The sequence below is a fragment of the Vipera ursinii genome (genome assembly GCF_947247035.1).
Source record: "Vipera ursinii genome assembly, chromosome: 3".
NCBI classification, from domain to species: domain Eukaryota; kingdom Metazoa; phylum Chordata; class Lepidosauria; order Squamata; family Viperidae; genus Vipera; species Vipera ursinii.
In genome coordinates, this window is record NC_139516.1 from 173136683 (window position 1) to 173160325 (window position 23643).

The window sequence follows — 23643 nt, forward strand, 5'->3', positions numbered from 1 at the left end:
CTTATGCTAGTTTACGCTAATCTATTTAAGTTTGACCCACAAAATAAATCTGACCTTAACATTTCTGGGGGGAAAATAAGCAAATAATATGCACGAGTAGTTAAATCTACATATAAGAAAATCATTTGTTTGAAAGATACCTCTTCTATGAAATAGCTTTTCACATCAAAAGGAAAGATTTTAAATATCGTTCCTGTGATGACAACTTTTTAACATGGGAGAAAATTTTAATGTGCTACCATTTCTAAAAATTCCAATGTCCTTGATTCACTATGACAATGCAGTGTAAATCCAAAGCAATATGCGACCCTCTCATGGGATGGTTTGAAATAACATGTTATTCAGTATTAAAACTTAAAGAGAAAATAACTAATAAATCACTTCCTCAATATAACTCATGAAATAATTGAAATAAAAATTGATTTGTATGTTAGCATAGGAGATAGACTGATGATATCTGAGGGAAAAATATATGGCTGGTTGAGCAAATAAACAAGCAAACTGACTGAAGAGCTCCTCCTGTAATGTTATATTCTGTCAACTCATGCAAAATATATTTAGGGTTGTTGTTGTCATTATTATTAAAAATATTAAAAGATACCCTAATTCATACAATACCTCTGATTAACTTGCATCTCAAGTTGCTGGATTTTTGTCAAAAGTTCTTTTTCAACAGCATCCCTCTGTAATTCAAATTCTTTAAGAGCATTTTGTACTGCATCTTCTTTTTCACAACTGAGTTTCTGTACCATCTCTTTCCTGTCTTGCTCATGGGTAGTTATTAATAGTTTCTTTTCTTCTACGAGTTTCTCAATGGTGTCTTCATATTTCTTCTGCTGTTCACACAAAGCTAAAAGCTCTTCTTTTTGTCTCTGTACAGCATTCATTTCTAATTCCAGCTTAGCTTGCAATTCTTTAATTTGTTCTTCTAGGTTTTTTCCTGCTTCCAGTGCTTTCTGATGCAAGGAGGTTGTTTTATCCAATTCTATTCTAAGCAAATTTGCTTCTCCTTCATGCTTGTCAATTAATTCTGAAATGCAGTGATCTTTTTCAATTGTTATTAAAGTCCTCAGATCAGCTAGACCTACCTGATATTCATCATTACTAACTTGAATTATATGCCTTAATTTATCAGTCTCTTTTCTTAGCATTTCAGTTTCTTTGTCAACAAGGGTTCTGAGATTACTTTGCTGTTGAGTTTTGTTTGCTTCGATAAGTACTTTCATTTCATCTGCTTCTGCTTCTTTCAGTGCAAGTTCAACTTCGAGCTTACATCTCCAGTCAGATAATTCAGAAACCTTAATCTTTAATTCCTCAATCTGTTGTTCTTTTTCATAGACATCAGCAGCATGAGATACCTGCATTTTTTCAAGTTGGTGTTGATGTTCTTTTTTTAACTTCTCTAAACAATCATTGTGTTTAGCTATTAATTCTTCAAATTCTTGCATATGTCTGACATGTAGATTAGATTCCAATTCCTTTAGGTGATCTTGCTCCATAGTTTGACATTCTGCTTTCAGAAGTTGCAATTTTCCCTCATTTTCAACATTTAGTTTTTTCAAACTTTCTAATACTCTTTCACGTGACTCTGTCAGTTCCTTAATTTCATGATACAGCTTCTTCATTTGGCATTCCACTTCAATCAATTTCTGATCTTTTTCATTTTGTAAGAACACAACTGCTTCCTTTTCATTCTTTACTATTTCAAATTCATTATCTTTGTCATGTAAAATTTCTTCAAGTTCTTTTAAGTCACAATTTAATTTAGCAATCTTTTTTTTGTTTTCTTCACTATCTTCAACTAAAATATTTATTTTACTTTCATATTCAGTTTTTAGAGACTGTAGTTCTTTTTGATGTTTCTCCTTTAAAGATTTTTCAAGAGACAGTTTGACTTTCTCTATCATATTCCTTATTTCTACTGAAGTACATTTTAAAGAAGAAGAAAAGTTAAACTGTTCTTTTTTTACAAATGTTCTAAAGTGGTAAAGGTCTTCTTTGATATTCATTAAATTTAACTGAGATTCTTGGGCAACATCTCTGCATTTGTCCATGTAAACATTTAGAGCAGGATTTTCTAAAACTCCATCTTTTATACATATATTTGTGTCTTGCATCCTCCTACTATCTATTGCATTGATAACTGAGGAATAGAGGGACTCTACCATCATTTCTGGACTTTGAGGGTCACTTATCACATTTGGAGATGACGGATTTTCTTCTATTATAAACTCATTCACTGCAGACATAAAATCGGATTCTGGACTTTCGGCCAATGAGTCCAAATCTAAAGATCCTTGTTTAACAGTTTGCTCCATGTTTGGGTGGGCAATTGTTTCAAAATCAAATGTGTGAGCATCAATACTGTCTGGAGACAATTCTTCAAAAGGAGCTGGAGGACACACAGAAGGGCAAAGAGGACCCTGAAGATTGAGAGGTGATGGAGTTTTAGGAGAGGTAGCAATTGTTGTTCCTATTGTATTTTCCATTCTTGGTGTAGTGATAGATTGTGGCGAGGCTTGACTGTTGGAAGCCTATAAGGAAAAAAAGTAAGTAGGAGTTAAAATAATATTCTTTCATAACAATTCCCAGTAGTCAAATACACTAAGTCCCACACATGCTATAGGGTTGATGAAGCCTTTTGTATCTTTTAGAGAAGTGGCCATGCCTAAAAGCTCGTAACAGTTTAAAAGCAGCTACTGAACAGCAGGAGCAGCTTTTGTGAGAAAAAAAGAGGAAATCTAAGTGTATGCTAGAAAATGCTTATTTGGCAACATATCATAAGTCGGAATTTATAAAAGAAAGTACACTTATTATAAAAAAGACTTTTTTTAAAGCAAGGTATAATAGTTAAATTGCATTAGATAACAATTTTATTAAGTGAAAGCATATAAATTATCAGTGAAATCTTTTATAAGTACAAACTAAATGTTACTGTATCAACTATGTTTAATAGAAGAGCCCAATAAACAAATAAGAAATAATTTAATTATTTGGACTGATTATATAATAAATTGACAACATAGAAGGAAAAAAAATCAGTTCAGACACAGTATTTCCTTTTATTTTAATGTGGCACAGAATGCACATTACAATACCATGCAATGAAAGTATGGATATACATATCTATGTGGCATAAAACATAACACATGGAAAAGCTAAATATAAATACACCTGAGCATGTATTTTCAAATTCAAGTATTATACCCGTAAAGCTGTTAGCCTGAGTATATTCCCAATCCTGGGGTACTAAATGCATCGAGAGCCCTGTTTCCTGGCTCTATTATTAACTGGCCAAGTATCTTGGTTGCTGTATATATTTATCTATTGAATTTTTCCCCCAATTTTTTGTATTGTTTTAAAATGCATTTATTGTTTTAATTATAGTTTTTGAACTATAAGCTCCCCAATCATTGCTTGAGATGGGTGGCTATAGAAATTGAACAAATAAATAAATAAAACTAATTAATTACATCTATCCATATACCAGTTCTAATAAAATCCTAGGCTGCTGTGCTTTTCTAAATTTGTAGTTAAAAAATCCAGTTTGGAATAAAAACGAGAGGATGATCTAATACTTTCCAATTCACAATTACAGAAATGACCAGGAAAGACTCTTCTTCTTAAAAACAGAAACAGAAATACAAGAATCCCTGAAAGAGTTTAAGACTGCTGAGGCAAACTTTTCCAAGGAATCTCATTATCCTGAAAATCTTACATTTATACATTAACGCAGGTACACATGAATCTACTAGTATACAAACACATCACTTTAAGTAATGTAATAAAATTGTTCTGGAAACTGTTCTTCTAACAAGAGCCTTGGTGGAGCAGTGGGCTAATGCCTCCTTAAGTAACACCAGCTGCCTGCAATTAGTGCAGGTTCGAGTCCCACCAGGCTCAAGGTTGACTCAGCCTTCCATCCTTCCGAGGTAGGTAAAATGAGGACCCAGATTGTTGGGGGCAATAAGCTGACTTTGTAAGAAACTGGTTGGAAAGGCTGCAAATTGCAATCACATGACTGCAAGAAACTGCGACCAATAGTAAATGTGTGACTGTTGTCGAGTCCTTAACTGTGACCATGTGACTGCAAGGGTGGTGCAATGTTCACAACTTTGAGGACAGGTCATAAATCACTTTTTCTGAGGCAGCTGTAACTTTGTACCACTGTTAAACCAATGGCTTTATATCAAGGACTATCTGCCTCTCCATGGCTCTATGGAATGAACACAGGACATCTATAGAGGGACATTCCCAAGCCATCAAGAGTGGTGCTGAGCTTACATGGACTCCTGAGCCTGATTTTCCACATCTTTTCTTTTCAGGACTTGCCAGTCAAGAATTCAGAAGCCAGTGGCTGTGACTTCTAATCCTGTCTAATCCCAGCATGAAAGTGGGCTGAGTGACTTCAGGCCAGTTGCTTTTTCTCAGCCGAACTCACCATACACAGTAGTTGTTTTGGAGGAAATAATAGGAGGAAGGAATATTAGGTAGATTTCCTGCTTTGAGTTATTTATAGAAACAATAAAGGGAGCGGGGATAACAAATAGGGGCTAGAGAGTATCCTTTGAACAATGCAATGGATTTAATTCAAACTTTAATGATTTTATTGTAGAATTAAATACCTCAAAGGTCTGATGTTTTGCTGTTTCACAAAATCACATATATCACTCACTTATACCTTTTGTTCATTCAGCAAATCCGTAATGGTCTGGGACATTTCATCCAAACTCTGTGCTGCTTTGACAAGGTTATGTAAAGCAAGTACATGCTGGTGGAGAGGTTCAAAATCACAAAGTATGGGTACCCTTAAAAATACAACAGAATTTAAATTGATTATACTTATCAAATAATAAATTATATTACAATCACATTGCAGAACAATTAATTGCAAGGCTTCTGCCTTGTTTATTACAATTGTTTATTACAAAGGACCTCCGCTCCTTCCGACGTGATCTAAAGACCTATTTGTTTGAACAAGCCGGCCTGGTCTGATGGGTTTGGGTTTTATTATTGTTTTTAATGTATTGTAATTTATTGTTGTATAGGACATTATGTTTAATCTTTTCTTAATTTTTGTATCTTTGTATTTTAGTATTTATTGCCCTGTTCACCGCCCTGAGTCCTTCGGGAGAAGGGCGGTATACAAATTAAATTATTATTATTATTAATAATAATTTAAGGATATCATTTCTTATTTGACTCTACCATTCATTTTGATGCCACTGTTAAATCCTGAATTCCAAGCTTAGCTAAACCAGGCCATATAAGAGATTGTATGATAAAATAATGGAGAACTTCAGCAAACAAACTATCCTATTTCTCTATTTATACTTTGAAAACACCTTTTGGTAAGTTTAATCAGAAAAGAATCTGAACTTAGTCCAAAAGAAGTGGTATTCTTTAAATGTTAATTTAAACATATTTCGTGTGTGTGTGTGTGTGTGTGTGTGTGTGTGTGTGTGTGTGTGTGTGTGTGTATTTAATTAAATTTACTGTGGCTGTGCACTTTAAAAGATTTTTGATGAAATATTTAACTTACATGCAAATGTTGTAGAATATAAATCTATGTGAATAACAGAACAAGAACACAGTAATGTTTCTCTCTTATATTTATTGTTCAGAATTTCTGACATGGATTTCTTTCTCTTTTGAAATTAGTCCCAATTCACAAATCTGATATGCAGACATTTTAATCTGATTATTAACATGCTATATAAATAGTGTTTTAACATTTATAGAGAGTGCTGAAATCTGTATCTTTTTGGTTAGCAGCATATTCATGAACCAGAAAGGGAGGGGGAAAAACTTGTTTTTCCCTATTATTATCTGCAATTGTATTTCTTAATGGCTATCTACTGCAGAAGTTCTTTATTTCAGCTAATTAAAATAATACCTTACCTGAGTAATGGTTGTACTTCTGAAGGACAAAAGGATTGAAGAAACTGCAAATCAGATAATGAAATATCAGGAAGTTCACCATCAAATCTGCGAGGTTTTCGAGTCTATAAATAAAAAAAGAAATGTATACATGATTAAAATAGGCAAACATTGAAACACATAAAATCTGTAAACAGCTGCTCAATAGCTGCGTTTATAAGTTGTTCTAAAGGAGAGTTTTAATTTGAAAGATCATTTTTAAAGGTGGATTTTATCAGTAATTCTATTCTCATAGTCATGAATGGGTATCATTCCATCTGGAAACAATTCTCTCCTCAATACTCCAGTCTGCTCTGGAAAATTGAAGGAACTACCAGAGCTAATATTCATGAAGGTTTAAGAGAGAGAGAGTGATGTCCTATTGAGCAAACAAGTTTTTAGTATTATCTTTTTTGTGATAAAGCAGATTATAAATGCCATTCACAGATCCTATTAATGGAGAAGTATTATACAAAATATTTTGGAAAATGAATATTAATGCAGAGATTATAGAATTGGTTACATTTTGTTGTTGTTGTTGTTGTTAGTTGCGAAGTCGTGTCCGACCCATCGCGACCCTATGGACAATGTTCCTCCAGGCCTTCCTGTCCTCTACCATCTTCTGGAGTCCATCTAAGCTCACGCCTACTGCTTCAGTGACTCCATCCAGCCACCTCATTCTCTGTCGTCCCCTTCTTCTATTGCCCTCAATCTTTCCCAGCATTAGGCTCTTCTCCAGGGTTACATTTTTACATTATATTAAATGTCATTCAAAACGTAGAAAGCACTGTCAGATATATGGCTATTAAACCTGTTGCTATTAAAAATGATGTGATTGATTATATAACTGATGAACAGTAACAGTTCTTTACTGCTAAATTTCTATGGAGATTCTCAGTCATCCAGGTCATAGTTATCCCAAAGATGCTTTTCCAGGAGGCAACTGGATTTTCTTGCTTTTCTTTGAAGATGTTTCGCTTCTCATCCAAGTAGCTTATTCAGCTCTGACTGGATGGTGGGGAATGGAAAGATTTATACTCCTGAAGACAGCTGTTCATTTGCATTCTTTTAGCGGGTTGTTAAAGCTGTAAGTCCACATTTTGGACAGAGAGGACCGCTAGCTTGAAAGAGGAGTCAAAGAGGCCATCTATGTCAAAACCAAAAAGCCCTCTCTCAACAGAGGGGGAGGGATCCAACATCATCTATCTCTAGTCTACAACACAGTCCTTTCAACAGTTCCAAGAAGGCTCCATAACCATCTGCACTACTCAGGTGACCCTGAAGACACAGATAAATCTCCAGGCAGCTTTAACAACTCACTAAAAAAGTGCAAATGAACAGTTGTCTGCAGGAGTATAAATCTTTCCATTCCCCCCCATCCAGTCAGAGCTGAAGAAGCTTCTTGGATGAGAAGCGAAATGTCTTCAAAGAAAAACAAGAAAGTCCAGTTGCCTTGTGGAAAAGCATTCTTGGAATTCTTGACTGCAATTCAAAATAGTCCACATAAAAGGAAAATAAATCTGACTTTACATTCTTTTAAGATCTAAATTACTGTAATTATACAGGGAATATATTTAAGTCACTGTAGATAGGTCAGTGAAAATAAGTACCGTAATACAGCTCTAAATTCTGCAAGAGTACCCAAGCAATGAATATGAATAGTAGCAGGTTGTTTACCTCTTGTAATAAATATATTATCTAAATATGTAGTACCATCTCACAGAAATGTATACTATAGAAAGCTACAAAGAGCCCCACAGAGTTCTAACATAAATGAGATTAATTCAGAAATTTGATCGGTCCTAACAGGGAGATCTAAAAGTGTCCCTGTTGACCATCTGCCAGCAAGGAAAAGGGAGAGAGGAACAATGCTTATTCCTATCCCATTTCTGTGGTGTTTGTTTAAGCTCAGTTATTTAAGTTATTAGTCTTGCCTCTCATCACGTGAAGGGTCATCAACATGTAAACGCTGATCACATATTTTAAAGTGATAATCAAGTTTTATATGTTCTCTATTCAGTTTTCACAGTACAAATTTCCTTACTTACTGCAGAAAATTAGTCAAAATTACCATAAATATGAATTAGCCATTCATAGCTATTTAAAGCCATTTACAGTACAAATGAACGCTAACACCAATTAATATTTTAAAATATTTTACAGCAATCTATATTATTAATACAAGAAATGCAACAAGCAGATTATATAAAAAGCTTATATATTTCTTACTTACATGTTTGCCAATACTATATGTACCTTCTTCCCAGAAAGCCATCTATTTAAAACTCTTAGAACAGAACTAAATTTCTTCATTTTAAAAAAAAGATAAAATACTCACACAAAAGGATGGTGGCCAGGCATCAAGGCCCCTGAACAAACGATTTCTTAAGAAAGATTTCCCTATTCAAAGAAATAAAGGTTGCTCTTTTTATTCATGTATAAGACAATCTATTAATATGAAAGAACACTATATCAACTATTTACATGGCATGGGTCCGGGTTACCTCGGGGACCACCTGCTGCCGGCGTCAACTTCCCTCCGCCCAGTACGTGCCCACAGAGAGGGCCTCCTCAGGGTGCCTCCGGTCAGGGAATGTCGACTGGTGGCCCCCAGGGGGAGGGCCTTCTCTGTGGGCGCTCCGGCATTATGGAACCAACTGCCGGTTGAGCTCCGGATGGCATCAGACCTCTGATCCTTCCGTCGTGGGTTGAAGACCCACTTATTTGAATTAGCTGGTCTGGCCTGATGGGGGAATATGGGTTTTTAAATTGATTTTTAGTATTTATTATTGTTGTTTTTAATCGGGCACTGGTTTAATTTCCTTTTAACTTTTGTATTGTTATTTATATATGCCCTGTGAACCGCCCTGAGTCCCTAGGGAGAAGGGCGGTATAGAAATCAAATAAAACTAAACTAAAACTAAACTATTTCTAGGGAAAGTATTCACTTTGCTCAAATTTCAAGACCGAAGTTGAACAACTTTTCAAGAAAAAGTGTGAAGACCTCAAAAGGTAAAAATGGAAGCAGAAAGATCAAAATATTTTCAACACAAAAGTATACGACTATTTGTATAATAAAGCTGGCAGAAGAGTTATTTTATTAACAGTACAAAGGAAACTTCCTTCTTTTAAGTATGAAAGCATTATTTAAAGTATTAAACCTCTGGTGTACTTGTTTGTCAAACATTTGTCAGAATGATAATGCAGGTGGGATTGCCACCTGCAGGTAAATGAAGTGGCTGGGCAGACACATCTATGCAGACAATTAGGAAAGCTATCTAGTCAGCTATCCCAAGACTTGTAGAGAACACGGCTGCTTTAATACTTTAAAGACAGGCATGTCAAACTGCTGGCCCGCGGTCTGGATGTGTCACTCTGAAACGGTGCCCACCCCATTGCCGGCAATGGGGAAAAAGTTGTGATACCTCACGTGACATCGCGAGTTTGACATGCGGGCCTTAAGAGATGTTTTCCTTATGCTTCAGCACTTTGTGAAGTGCTCCCTTTTAATGCTTTACAAAGCTCTAATATTTCTTTATTGAACCGAGAGATCTCCTTCCTTTTTTCTTTTAAAAAAAATCATTTTGATTAGAGATATTTTGCCTGGGCCTAGAATTGAAACACATGTTTTAGGCAGAGGTAGGATGGGAAGAGAAGGGGAAAAGCTAGGCTAAGGGGAAATAGGTAAACGAAAGCATGGAGGAGATAAGAAATGGCAAGTAGGGCAGGTGGATATGCTACACTAGAATTCAAGGACAGTGGCATGAGATTGCTAATGGTAGTGGGGAAAGGAAAGCACCACAAACACTGGGGTGATGAGCAGGCCACTGACCTTCCATTCAAACATAACAAATACAACCAGACTTCCTGCCCCTCTTCCTATTGCTATACGATACTTAAAGGGTAGTGATAGTTAAGGCTAGATAGAGGGGGAAAAGGCACTGGGAAAATCTGTGGGCAGTTCAGTACACAGGCCACGTGAAGGAGAAATGAGCCTTGCCCTAAATTGCCCTGTGTGACTTCTCTGGAATTTATCCTGGCCAAAACAACCAAAATGTTCCTGGTTTCAATTTGGGCAAATTTCTAAGTCACAATATGTTGTTTCAGGATTGAGACAAAACAGATTTTCCATTTACAACACCCTTCTCATGAGTATTACATTCTTCTATTTCAAAATATAAAGGTATCTGAAAAAAGAAAGAAGCATTTAACAAACATGCCTGCTTAGTTAAAAAGCTAATTTCTAGTCTTAACTCTAACCACAATTCTAGTTATTTACCTGATTTGCTACACAACACCATAATTTTCACTACGGCACTAAAACAATGTGCAGGGGAAATGAGACAAACTGTGCAAGCTAAGTCACAGAATTACAAAATAAAGCAGCTTTTATTTCTCCCACCAGTTCTTTCTTATAGTTTACGATCAGATCTAGGCCAGGCAATCCATCACCTCATCAACGTTTTGGAAAATGAAATAATAAGACCACAGAAGAAATGGGAGTTGCATTTTTAGTCAAGTTGGCTTTTCAAAGGGAGTAGCTGACATCTGCCATCATTATTATATTGCTCCTCTCTAAAAAGTTCTAAAATTATCCAGATCTGCCTGACATGAATATCCTCATAATATCAATGTTTTTTTTTTAACCTCACTGACCAAATCTTCACCTTCATATTTCTGGCTTTCTAGTTGTGTGTTCCCCACCACCACCAAAAAATGCTCTTCTTCCCCCCACTTTTAACTAGCCTATTTCTTTCTGAATAAGTCTATTCCTTCTATTCCAGTCATCAGTTTTCCCTCACAAGGTTTTACAATGTCTACTAAATCATACTTGCTCTTCTGCATTAAAACCTGTGGTTCTTTGTCTGTTTCCACATTCGGTGCACTTTTATGACACCTTAGAAACCATATAGGCCATATAATCTGGTCTATTCTCCTTGGTGTTTGTATTATCATTATTATTATCATTATTAAGGTGCTTCTATATCCTGTGTTATTAGTGTTGTTCCATTCCCAGTGCCCAATGTTGCAATTTCTGAACTCTCCTTTTCTAATGGATTGGGGCCAGAACTGCAGAACAAATTCTAACCAGCACATCTCAGGTACAACTCATCATCCATCACCACAAAAATATACTGTGTGACTGAAGAATGTAATTCATTCTCACTAGCACCATTTCTATAGTCATGTCTTATTCACCTTCAGTATCCTCTATCTTAATGGATCACACACCTTTAATAGGAGAAAAGTGAAGAGAATACTCTTCATGATCCCAGCTTCATTTTCTAGCACAGTCCTGAAATAAGAGGTAGACTAGAAGGAAAGTGCCCAGGACAATACAGCACAGGATAGTCAGATGATGAGGAGAAATGGCTGTCCTTTATTTTTTTCTCTCTCACATGCAAACACTCCCACACCTTTTGTCAGTAATATGACTGAGGCCAGGCATATGAATAATTGTGACTTATACATACACATTTAGTTTGGGTGAGTCATGACATAACATTGATTCAATAAAACTTTTAGACTTTACATCAAACATAGAATAATCTTTACTCTTCAGGAACACTGCTGTTAAAAGGAAGAACTTCATTGATTCAGAATAATATTCAGCAGACTAGAAAACATACATATTCAAAAGATCTGCTACTTTCAAACATAAAAATGAAAGTGTATGTATGTTTGTCTCCAGGATCCATTGTCAACAGACCATCATCCAGGATTTAAATTCTATTTTTTCCCTGACCTGTTCCAAGTCAATGGAGTCTTGCTCAATCTTTTCCAGCCTTACATCTGTTCAAAGTTTACATAATGGTTCTGTCTGGCAGGATACTGCTAATTTCCACCTTGCCAGCTTCAAATCTTACAAAAATCATCATATGTTATAATTATGCCACATATAATTGGATATAATATAAAAATCAACACTAATTTATTCAAGATACACATTTCTTCTAATGTTAGGATGTTGTTTGTGCCATTGTAGCTTGAGAGGAGAGAAATAATTACAATACTTACTAAATAATTTTCCAAAAGATTCCCTTTTGGCTTTTTCTGCATCATAAAGATGTTTACCATCTTTTACTAATGCACCAGCCCACTATGAAACAAAATAATAATAATAATTAAACACAAATGTACAAACACATTTTCTCTATAAGGCAAAAAGATATTAGACACAAATTTATAAAATATTTTAGGTCTAAATTATCTACTCAAGTTACTTACCTCTCTGTAGTGTTTCACAAACATTTTTCTTCTTACAACTTCAACAACTGCCAAACAGTACATCTGTGGGACATTACTGAGCTTTTCTACAATTTTCACTCTTTCTAGCAGCTCTGTTACAAGGCGAAGCAATGCTTGTAGTTTCTCTCCATCTTGGTCAGCATGAAGCATGACGAAGCAGCACCACCTACAGAATAGGTGAGAATAAGTGAATTTGGACTGGTGATTAAAAGAAAAATTCTCTACTGAACAGCTATTTGTTAAATATGTACCTTACCTTTCCCCAAGGGGCTCATGAAGACAGGTTTCATATTCCCAAAACTATTTTTTCCACAACAACAAATCTGTGAGGCAAATTGGATTAAGAAGTACTGACCAGCCTGTAGCCACTCAAAAGAACTGGCTCTTCTAATAATTGCCAACTAGGTATTTGCTTATTTATGATTTGAAAGCTTTATAAACCGCTCAGTCACAGAATATTTCAGATAGGTTACATCATTAAAATGCAATTAAAATCAAAGCAAATAAACTCACCTAAGAATGTAACTGCATTCCACAGATACCTATTAAAATCCATATCATTGAAATTTCTAATATGAATCTGGATTCACCAACCACAACAAAAACAAAAAAGGCAACTGTTCAAATAAACTATTACACAGATAGTCTTCAACTTATGATTGCAATTAGGACCAGTTTTCCAGTCATAAGTTGATATGATCGTAAGTCAAAGTGTTTATGTGACCAGACCCACCTTTGAAAACACTCATAAAGGTGAACTGGTTGCCAAGCACCCAAAAAGCAGTGAAAATGAGTGTGTGTCTGCAACAGACCAATAAAAGATTCCGACCTTCCAGTGTCTTTATTCATGTGGAGAGTCTCAGTAGAAAAAGGTTCTCCACAGTAACTTTTATCTGCTAAAGACTGAGGTCAACATGTCTGCCTCCTTTTCATATACTTTGTTTCTTCTGCTTATTCACTTTTTAATAGTACCTTCCCCTATATTATCATAACAAATGCAAACTTTCCCCCACATTAATTTGAAGCTGGGGGGAAAATGTGACTATACACAATCAGATATACATTTTACTAGTGCTAGGGACCTATTGAAGACTTGATATTACAATAAAAGAAGTCAAATCTATGCACTCAATTGCAAAGGAAGCTTGTAAACTTTGTGGATAGCAGCAAAATAAATTGCTGGTTCCTGAATATAATAACTCTATAGTTCTGAGAGAAAGAAAGAAAGAAAGAAAGAAAGAAAGAAAGAAAGAAAGAAAGAAAGAAAGAAAGAGAGAGAGAAAGAAAGAAAGAAAGAAAGAAAGAAAGAAAGAAAGAAAGAAAGAATTTGAGATATAATTTCTAAACTGTAATTATAATAGTAGTACACATACAATTAAAAAAATACATGGGGTAAAATACATTACTGCAATAGCTTCACTTACTTTAGTCGGACTTGTAAATTATTTGCAAGTTCTTGTTTGGCAGTAGTACATTTTTGTTTAATATCTAAAAGTTTCCTGTGATTAGTTAACATGATCATCAGTTGATTTGCATGGCTCAAGCACAAGTCAGGTAGTACAGAAGGATCTTTCAAGTTCTCTGCTCTCTTCTGGTTAGCCAAAAATCCCTTAATAAAATAAATTGATTTAAAAATAGAAACATTTTTTTGTTCTGTGTCAAATAAATGTTATGTTAATTCATTCCCAATAACTTCAGAAGACATACATTACTTTTTCGCAAATCAGAATCACCTATGGACAATTGTTTTCTATCTATACTAATAGCTAAAATGGTTTCAGAAAACTACAGTAGCCTCCTTTAAGATCTTGCAAAATAATAAGAATACTCTAGATCAACGGCTCCAATCTTTTGGGTGCTAGGGACCTGTTCCACGGAGGGAGGGTTTTTTGGGATTGGGGGCATGAGTGCACACACTGCCTGGATCCCGCGCGTGCTGGATGGGTCTTTGTTCACTTGCACAGACCGTTTCCTCAAGGGCCACAAACTGATGCCAGCTTGTGGCCTGGGGGTACGAGAATTCTGCTCTAAATAATTGTTTCATATCTTCATATAAAAATATTCTAAAGGATACCAAATGACTTTATCAATAAAAATGCATCAGGTAATTTAAGTTTAACAAGGTTGCATTATGTTAGAAACTAAATAAAAGAATCCTTATAATATATTGCCACCTACTGACCGTATTGAATGAATGTTATATACACATGTAATTATGCATTAAGAAACTACCTACTTTTATTTTATTTTTGTTTGAATTATATCCAACTCTCATTTAAATACAGAAATAATTGCAGTCATTAATTGTATATTGATTAGTTTTCTCACCATTCTGAATAACTTACTAAGTACCAACAGTCTTGTTTATTTTTACTTCAGTAATTTAGTCATAGGTTACTAATTCTGCTATTGTTTTTAAATATTTAGAGATTTTTATTAATAGTTTCTTCATTAGTATTCTGTTATTTGCATTTATAGTGCTATTGTGAACTACTTTCTTAACTCATTGATTTTAGAAATATTTATGCATTTTTGTTGCAACTTTTTAACTCTTAAATAGTTTTGCACAACATGTGGGGAAGAAGTTTTGAAAAGGACAACTACAAAAAGTATTGTGTGATAAGATGGGCCCAGTAAAGCTATTCTTAAAAACAAATAAGTAAGGTAAACCTTTAAAACTTGGGATGTTTAGTTTTTGGGATCCCAGCCCCTATATCAGATTGGAATAAGACTGCAAATCAATCTAACCTAGGAAAAAAGAAGATTATATAACTGGAATATGTTAGGACTATGGAAGCATTTAAAATGGATGTTTCTTTGAAAGGTTCAGCATAATTAGTTTGAAGGCTTTTTCTGGTTATTCAAATTGTGTATATGTGCACAGACAACTCTCCAATAAGGTCACCAGACAACCACGTTAAATCTTCAAAGCAGACATGTTGAGCTTAAGCTCACTGCCTTATTTAGAAAAATAATAAAGGTGGAGGAAAAATCTAAAAGAAAAAAGATACAAAACTTCAAGGATGGGAGCTGCCCTGTGCTAATGCATTATGCATAGCAAATTTTAAATTGTCTATTCAGCCATAATATTTATATTATTATTAATATTCCTATGGTGTTCTACTCCCCATGGCTCCAAGCAGCAATCATAAAAAAGCAGAGAATTAAAAACAAAATAATCATAATAGGGTAAATTCTAAAATCTTAATACATTCCAAATGCTCCATCTAGAATTAAGTTTTTAATTCTTTACATTTAGGGAAGAGGTAGTTCCTACATATGAGGAAAAGTATTTCATAATTTGATAGAATTAATCTATTTCCAATTGTTGAATTGTGATTTCCTTATGTTTTATGGCTGATTCTTTGGATAATTCAATTCAGTAGCTTCTGCAAAGCATACCTCTAATTCAAAGAAACAACAGGAAATGTATCTGTGTACATCGGACACATCAGATATTAATTTCAGTACAAGTGGTCACTGACTTCAATCATGATTGCAATGCTAAATAACACAAAAAAGTGGTAATACATCAGAGGTACAGAACTTAAATCTGACGTGCATAGTTCTTGAAAACCTCTGTGATGCCTTTAAAGACTCTTAGAATAACTGGGAGTTGGGAAGCAAATAAATTTATACTAAAATCTCCATACCAATTCAGTACCTGAACTAAAGAATGAGGTAGTGAATTTCATACTGTTGTAGGAAGATATTCGTATCTCTGATAAAAAAAGTTTAATTTCAAATTTATCTTCTGTTAAGATAAAGGACACAGTTTAATCTAAACAAATCTAATTTATTGAACATTTTTCAGAATTTACTATTATTATAAAAAAAGCTATCTTGCCAAATTCAAAACAACTACCACTTACCTGAGCAAGTTCTTTTTGTTCATTAACGAGCCTGCTGCAGCTAGCTATCATCTGGTCCAGCGCATAAAGCCTATCCTCCAGTCCCTTAATAGCCTTCATGTTCTGATTATCTAATTTGGCAATCGTCTGTCTACAGTCTGCCAAAAAAGGCTGAATAATTCTTGGATCAAGCTGAAAAACAAAAAGACAAATTTAATGCCTAATCAATCACTTCTTATGGAAAGAAAATTATGGGGAAATTAATATATGTGGGTAATCTATATTAGATTCACAGTCTAAGAACAGTGAAAACTTAGTAATTCAAGTCTTAACCAAGGACCTAAGAATTTTTAAGGTAACGTTTAAGAATATAGGCAGTTCCAAGCAGGGTGATCCTTTGTAAAATTAGAGTACTCAGGTCCAATAAATTCAGTCCTTTAAGTATTAACCTGAGGATTCTAAACAAGATTGGTGTAACAGATTTCTTTTTCCATAAATGTTCAACTTTGATCTGCAAGTCTTGGTATTTCATAATTTTTTTCCATTGTTTTTACTCAATCCTAGCATCACCTGGAATAGCAATGTCAATGAACCAGACTTTCTTCTTTTCAATAACTACATATCAGGCATGTTATGAACAAGGTGCTTGTCTGTTTGAAAGCATCTGGCAAAGTTTCTAATGAATTCTGGTGACTTGGTCATGATGCTGCTTGTAGTTAGTTTGTGAAATTTTGCGGTAACCACTGATCAGAATGGTCAATTGTTTCATCCTTTTCACTACAAAGGTGACATTGGCGGTTCTAACATGTTGAATTTTTGCCTTCATGAAAGTTGGCAAAGTTTGTTGTGAGTCGTAAAATAAGCCCTTCAGGGTTTTTTTTAAACACTCCTGATCTTAACTAATTCCATATGAGGTTTTTTATTAGCTTTTTCTTTAATATCCTTCAAATATTGATCATGCATTGGCATTTTCTTCCAATAAACAAATCGGTTTTAAGTTATTTCTTTTCTATATCTGGCCTTCCTCTTGACTGCCTTCATCAAAGGTTCTTGGCTTTTCTTAATGTAGTCATTCAGGCCATGTTTTCTTCCTCCAATTTGTTTAATCTGTAGAAGTCCTCTACCCATTTTAGCTTTTGGCAAATAAAGCCAATCAGTACCACTTTTGGGGTGCAAAGCATGGTGCATTATTAGTTTTCTTGTCTTCTGATCCAAATTATCAAATTCTATCTGGGTCGTGTCAACTATTCCTGCGGTATATCAGATATTAGGGACTGCTCAAGTACTAATCACTTTAATGATGCTTCCATCATTTAGCTTAGTTTTCAAAATTTTCAGAACTTGTTTGATTCTCTGTAGCACCTGAGGGCAGGATAAGGAGTAATGGGTGGAAGAAATGGGATGGAGATTAAATCTGGAGGAATTGCCTAACAGTGAGAATGAATGATCAATAGAACAGCATCCCTCTTGGAGTTATGGGTGCTCCATCTTTTGAGATTTACAAGATGACCACTTATTTGAGATGCTATAAGGACTCCTGCCTTGGGCAAAGGGTTGGACTAGAAGACCTCCAAGGCCCCATTCCAGCCTTATGATTCTATAATATATTTAGAAGTATTTTGACTTCATTTTGTAATAAATTGGAAGCTTTCAAATCCCCGAAATATTTGTAGCCTTCTTCTGGTATCACTGCTGTTATCAAATCTTCATTGTTAAGCTGTATTCCATCATCTTCAACAATTTTCTTGCCATTATGGCTATAATTGCACACATTGATGCCAAATTGCATTCTAATATCTTTATTACACTCCCCAACAATACTTTTAACATCATCAAGCAACAATATCGGCCTATTCCAAGTTCTTGGGAAGGACTTGATAGGTAAATAAAAATGTCAAAACTAGGCTAAACATCTGGCTGATTGTGGGACCACTCATAATACATATCTGTATCCAAACACACACACTGTAAGTAATATGATGTAATCTGAAACTTGTACATTTTAAGCTAGATTTTCTTAATAAGAAACATGTAACAGATAAAAATGACCTTCATGTAATCACATTTCTTAAGCAGAAGAGGTTTTCCTCCTCTCCTCTTCCACTGGAGCACCATAAAACATTAAACATTGAAAAATGGCTTCTACAAAAGATAGCCCACAGGGTAGCATATACAGAAACCTACTATAAAGGTTGCAGGAGGGCAGAACTCAATTAAATGAGATTTATATTATGAAATTGTCTTAAAAGCGCAACATTAGTAAACTATTTATATCTTGCCGTTTAGTTCCTTAAAATTATACAATCCTGGTTTCTTTTAAAACAAAGCCTCTAATAGTGTCTTACTCTGAATCTTTTTCAAAGCAAATGTCTAAGTCATGCCCATTTATTAGCATGTTAGCATTCGATATGATTAACCTATTTCCTCTAATAAAACAGACTGACATTTGAAGTTATCACTCATAGTACCATCCTTTAATCCATAAATTAATTCAATCCAGCAGCTATTTAAAATATTTAAAGGACAGCACAGATCAACTCAAAATCATTTGTATTTTTATACTAGTCCTTGATATCTTTATGCAATTCAATTTACTACATTTTTTTTTAATCCCATTTATATCCCGCCCTTCTCCGAAGACTCAAGGCGGTTTACAATCTAAGCACAAATCAATGTGCTTAGCAATAGCCTTCATTCTATGTATATGCCTGCTTATTAGGGCTTTCGCCCCCTCCCCCAAGCAGCATTATTACAAAGTCAGCTTATTGCCCCCAACAATCTGGGTCCTCATTTTACCTACCTCGGAAGGATGGAAGGCTGAGTCAACCTTGAGCCTGGTGGGATGCGAACCTGCACTAATTGCAGGCAGCTGGTGTTACTTAAGGAGGCATTAGCCCACTGCTCCACCAAGGCTCTTATTTTGCTCTTTGTGGAACAATTTTTTAACAATTTAATAACAATTTAATAACAATTTTACCATAATGAACTCATCTATCAAGAGATATTCTCGGGGCACTTACAGAGCAAAACAAATCTTAAGTATTCTACAGAATTTACAATAACTTAAGGTAGTCAGTTAAACTGTATACAGGGTAAACTGTACTCCCTGAAAACCATGTTCATTTGAAGGACAGGATGCATATTAAAAAAATATATGACTACATCTTTAAAAAATAAAGAGCAATTTCCTCAACAGTGAGAGCTGCAAGCCAACTGTATGACTTTGGGCCAGTCACACTCTAGGTATGTTCACCTTCTTTCCTCTCTCCATACTCATACATATATTCTTTTATTTCTTTTTTGCCCTTTATTTAAAAGATAGTTTGAAAGAAGTGAGGGGATCTTTAGAACATTCAGAAATACTGGTTGAAGTAAAGACAGTAGCTGATAAAAATCAGAAACTGTTTTGATCACATTCAACCAAGTTCAATTTCATACAGCCATAGAGTTAGAGAAAAACTTCTCAATGTTTCATCTCCCTACCCTGGAGGGAAGAAAGAAAGGGAGGAAAATGAAAATTAAATTTTGATTGTTAATTTACGGTATATCCTATCATATTATACATGTTAAGCAAACAACTAGACATTCACAAAAATTATAGTTAAATTGCTAGAATCAATACTAGAACAACAATAATTTATCAACCCAATAAAAATTAACAAAATAGCATTTGGGAAAATATGATTTTTTTAAGGTTTTGGAGAACTTATAGGTCATGAAATCTAAAAAATAATTACTACTTTTTATAATAGATATAAAATTCATTACAATTATACATTGGTTAGCATTTCTATATGACAAACAAAGTAGTCTAGGGCAAAATCTGGAATAAACATTTGAAACACAGAAATACACGGGAAGACACAATTAATGTCAAATAATGAAACAGATATTACCAATATATCTGTAGACATCAATGTCAGATGCCACACAATTGTAGAACATGTATTACTAAGATCAACTTGCATTTATAGAATATAATTTTCAGAAACAGATTAAACGCAGCTGTCTAACACTCATTTGTTACAGTACCTTTATCGGCTATTATGCTGAATAGGGCTATGAGTTTTAAAACTAAAATGTTTGAACTTCACCAGTCTGAGAAAGATATATCCTATTGCTGTTCCCAAGGATTCAAAGATCAAACCTACAGATTTTGGATTTTCTTCATTTGAAGCCCATATTTTTTGCTGCTGCGTATTGATTCTATCAGTTGATAATGGATTGAAGCTTGGATGGGGAATGAGCTCAAGTCAATTGCTATATGAATAATCTAAATCTGGGGGAGTCAGTTTTGTTTTTCATATTACCGATAAGAAATTATAGACCAGGAGTCTTCAAACATGGCCCTTTTATGACTTGTGGACTTCAACTCCCAAAATTTTTCAGCCAGCGTGCCTGGCTGACGAATTCTGGGAGTTGAAATCCCCAAGTCATAAAAAGGGCACGTTTGAAGACCTGTTATAGACTACTATGCAATTAATCAGAGAGACCTAGACAGCTTTTTAGTTAAGTTATTCACTTGAAGTATTTTTTGCCAGCCTATCATGCTACATATGTTTGTATAAAAAGCAACATTCCCCTTTTTTAGCCAGCATGAAAATTCCAAATATCACCCTTTCAGCAGGCTACTAAGAAAAAAAAGTCTTTTAATATCAACATAGGAAATGAAGGAAGTCAACTGAGAGGAAAACCAACTCAAATGATTTCACGGAACAGTGGAGAGATCTGACAGCAACACTGATTAGTGTTCAGGGAACTTCTTCTCATCTAGCAACAGATAAGCAATATAATAAAGGTAGTCCTCGACTTATGACCACAGCTGAATTCAAAATTTTGTTTGCTAAGTGAGTTTTGCTCCATTTTATGATCTTTCTTGCCACAGTTAATAAGTGAATCATAAATACATGCCAGTTGCCAAGTGTCTGAATTTTGATCACGTGACCACAGGGATGCTGAAATGGTTGTAGGTATGAAAAACAATCATAAGTCACTTTTTTCAGTGCCGTTGTAACTTCAAATGGTCACTAAACAAATGGTTGTAAGTCAAAGACTACCTATAAAAAAAACTCCCATCCTTACCTTGAACATTTGACACCGCTTTAGTTGTTAAAGTAATGGTATGTATTAAAACTTTGTGAAAAAAAATATATGCAAGTAGCATATCATATGGGACGCGGTGCGGTGGCTCAGTGGGTTAGGAGGCTGAGCTTGTCGATCAGATGGTCGGCAGTTTGGCGGGTCGAATCCCGAGTGCCGCGTAACAGAGTGAGCGCCTGTTACTCGTCCCAGCTTCTGCCAACCTAGCAGTTTGAAAGCACGTAAAAATGCAAGTGGAAAAATAGGGACCACTACGGTGGGAAGGTAACAGCGTTCCGTGCGCCTTTGGCGTCTAGTCATGCCGGCCACATGACCACGGAGACGTCCTAGGACAAGCGTTGGCTCTTCGGCTTTGAAACGGAGATGAGCACCGGCCTCTAGAGTTGGAAACGACTAGCACGCATGTGCGGGGGAACCTTTACCTTTACCTTTAGCATATCATATAAATATTTAAAAAACCTTATATACTCCAAAGTAATTCTATTGGGAGAAAATGCCATGGATAAAAAACATCTTCTTCTTCTTCCACAGTAAGAATCTATGCTGAATTGTAGTTACTATTTTCAAGCAAACATGAAAAGGCCACTTTAGATATCACATCCTATAAGTTACTTACAAGAACAGTTATACAAGATAGAAAAGAATAATTCAAAGGATTATAAAACAGAACACAACGTTTTTAAAAACATTTAACTTACTCTGCTCATGGAATCAAAACATTTCCTGACCAAGGACTCAACATCATTAGGTCTATCTTGAACATTTATCCAGTCTAAAAGTGAAACATTAAAAGAAGGCAGATCATTTTCGTTCAGCTCCACTGAAAGATCTCTGTCTTGGACTGAATAGTGACTAGCTTCCCTGTTTTCATTCAATTTTTCAAAATCTGGATCATCTGGGGTTGGATGTTCCACCGACTTGCAAAATGATGCTATCAATAATTGTTTGTTCATTTTAAGTGTATCAGGAGAAAGCATAACTTCAGCCGACTTCTCATTTTCAGTGTCTTCACCTTCGGTTCCTCCATGATCAGTGGAAGAATCCATTCGTTCCAAACACTCCCTGTAACTATGTCTAGTTAGGCACTCCAGCAATGGGATCTTGGCCATAATAGACACAGCAGCCCCTAAGCTTGAGAAAATAAATAAAACAAATGCTGTTAAGTATAAACAAACAAAGATGTGATATCTTGCATGGATAATATGCTTTTCAGTCTTTTCACTACAATGTCACCTTAATTCTTCTAATTTTATCCAAAGGCTTTATCAGACAATGAAATATTAAATGTCTTAATTATCTCTTCACTACAACTAAATTTTTAATGTATACTTTAAAAGGATATCAAATAATGTGAAATGTTTATCCATATTTAAATTAGGAAATCATGTAGTTAAAAATTAATTTGCACTAACTTTATCAATGTTATGTATTTTATGTGTGTCTGCCATTGAGTCAGTGTTGACACGTCCCCACAATTTTCTTGGCAAGATTTTGGAAAAGCTTTGCTTTTGCCTAAGAGAAAATGACTGACTGAGAGAAAATAACTGGCTCAAAATTATCCAGCTGGATTTGTGCCTGAGGCTAGACTAGAACTCATACAGGTAGCCCTCGACCTACAACCATTCGTTTAGTGATCATTCAGTTACAATGGCACTGAAAAAAGTGACTTATGACCATCTTTCACACTTATGACCATTGCAGCATTCCCCAGGGTCATGTGATCAAAATTCTGGTATTTAGCAACTGGTTCATATTTATGACAGTTGCAGTTCCCAGGGCCTGTAATCCCCTTTTGCAACCTTCTGACAAGCAAAATCAACGGGGAAGCCACATTCACTTAACAACTGGGTTACTAATTTAACAACTGCAGTGATAGAAAGAGCCTTGGTGGAGCAGTGGGCTGATGCCTCCTTAAGTCACACCAGCTGCCTGCAATTAGTGCAGGTTTGCATCCCACCAGGCTCAAGGTTGACTCAGCCTTCCATCCTTCCGAGGTAGGTAAAATGAGGACCCAGATTGTTGGGGGCAATTAAGCTGACTTTGTAATAATGCCGCTTGGGGTGTGTGTGAAAGCCCTAATAAGCAGGCATATACATAGAATGAAGGCTACTGCTAAGCTTGTAAGCCGACCTGAGTCTTTGGAGAAGGGCGGGATATAAATGGAATTAAAATAAAAAAAAATAAAATAAAATACCCTTAACTGCTGTGGCAAGAAAAGTCGTAAAAGAGGGCAAAACTGATGCTGCAATCACTGCACCAAAATTGCTTTCAATGTTATGTATATAGCAACATTAATTATACAGTAATACTGTTTTCTTTCAAATTTTGAATGGAAAGTTTGAAAATAAATTATGTAATTATCTGGAAATTAGCTCTCAAAACATTCAAACACGTAGTCTATAATTATCCATCATTGTCCTCCTCCTCCTCCTCCTCCTCATCTTAAATAATGAAGCCTAAAAACTTACTTAACTGTATGGGGCCTCTCCTTATGAAAAAAGGCTACCATAATTTGTAATGCTTT

At 35.1% G+C, this 23643-nt stretch overlaps 1 protein-coding gene across 6 annotated transcripts in view; it reads right to left on the minus strand.

Annotated features, from left to right (window-relative positions):
- RB1CC1 (RB1 inducible coiled-coil 1) overlaps positions 1-23643 on the minus strand; it is a 57340-nt gene that overhangs the window by 17709 nt on the left and 15988 nt on the right. For all 6 annotated transcript variants that reach the window (XR_014492049.1, XM_083358947.1, XM_083358946.1 and 3 more), the window contains 9 exons: positions 21818-22250; positions 16041-16211; positions 13593-13777; positions 12148-12334; positions 11938-12019; positions 8258-8319; positions 5902-6005; positions 4682-4808; positions 619-2534 (listed from right to left, as the gene is read on the minus strand). Coding sequence is in view for 5 of the 6 variants with exons in the window: in XM_083358947.1 (XP_083215073.1) it covers positions 619-2534; positions 4682-4808; positions 5902-6005; positions 8258-8319; positions 11938-12019; positions 12148-12334; positions 13593-13777; positions 16041-16211; positions 21818-22250 (3267 nt within the window). In the remaining variant the exon portion in view is untranslated. The remainder of the gene's footprint in view (positions 1-618; positions 2535-4681; positions 4809-5901; positions 6006-8257; positions 8320-11937; positions 12020-12147; positions 12335-13592; positions 13778-16040; positions 16212-21817; positions 22251-23643) is intronic.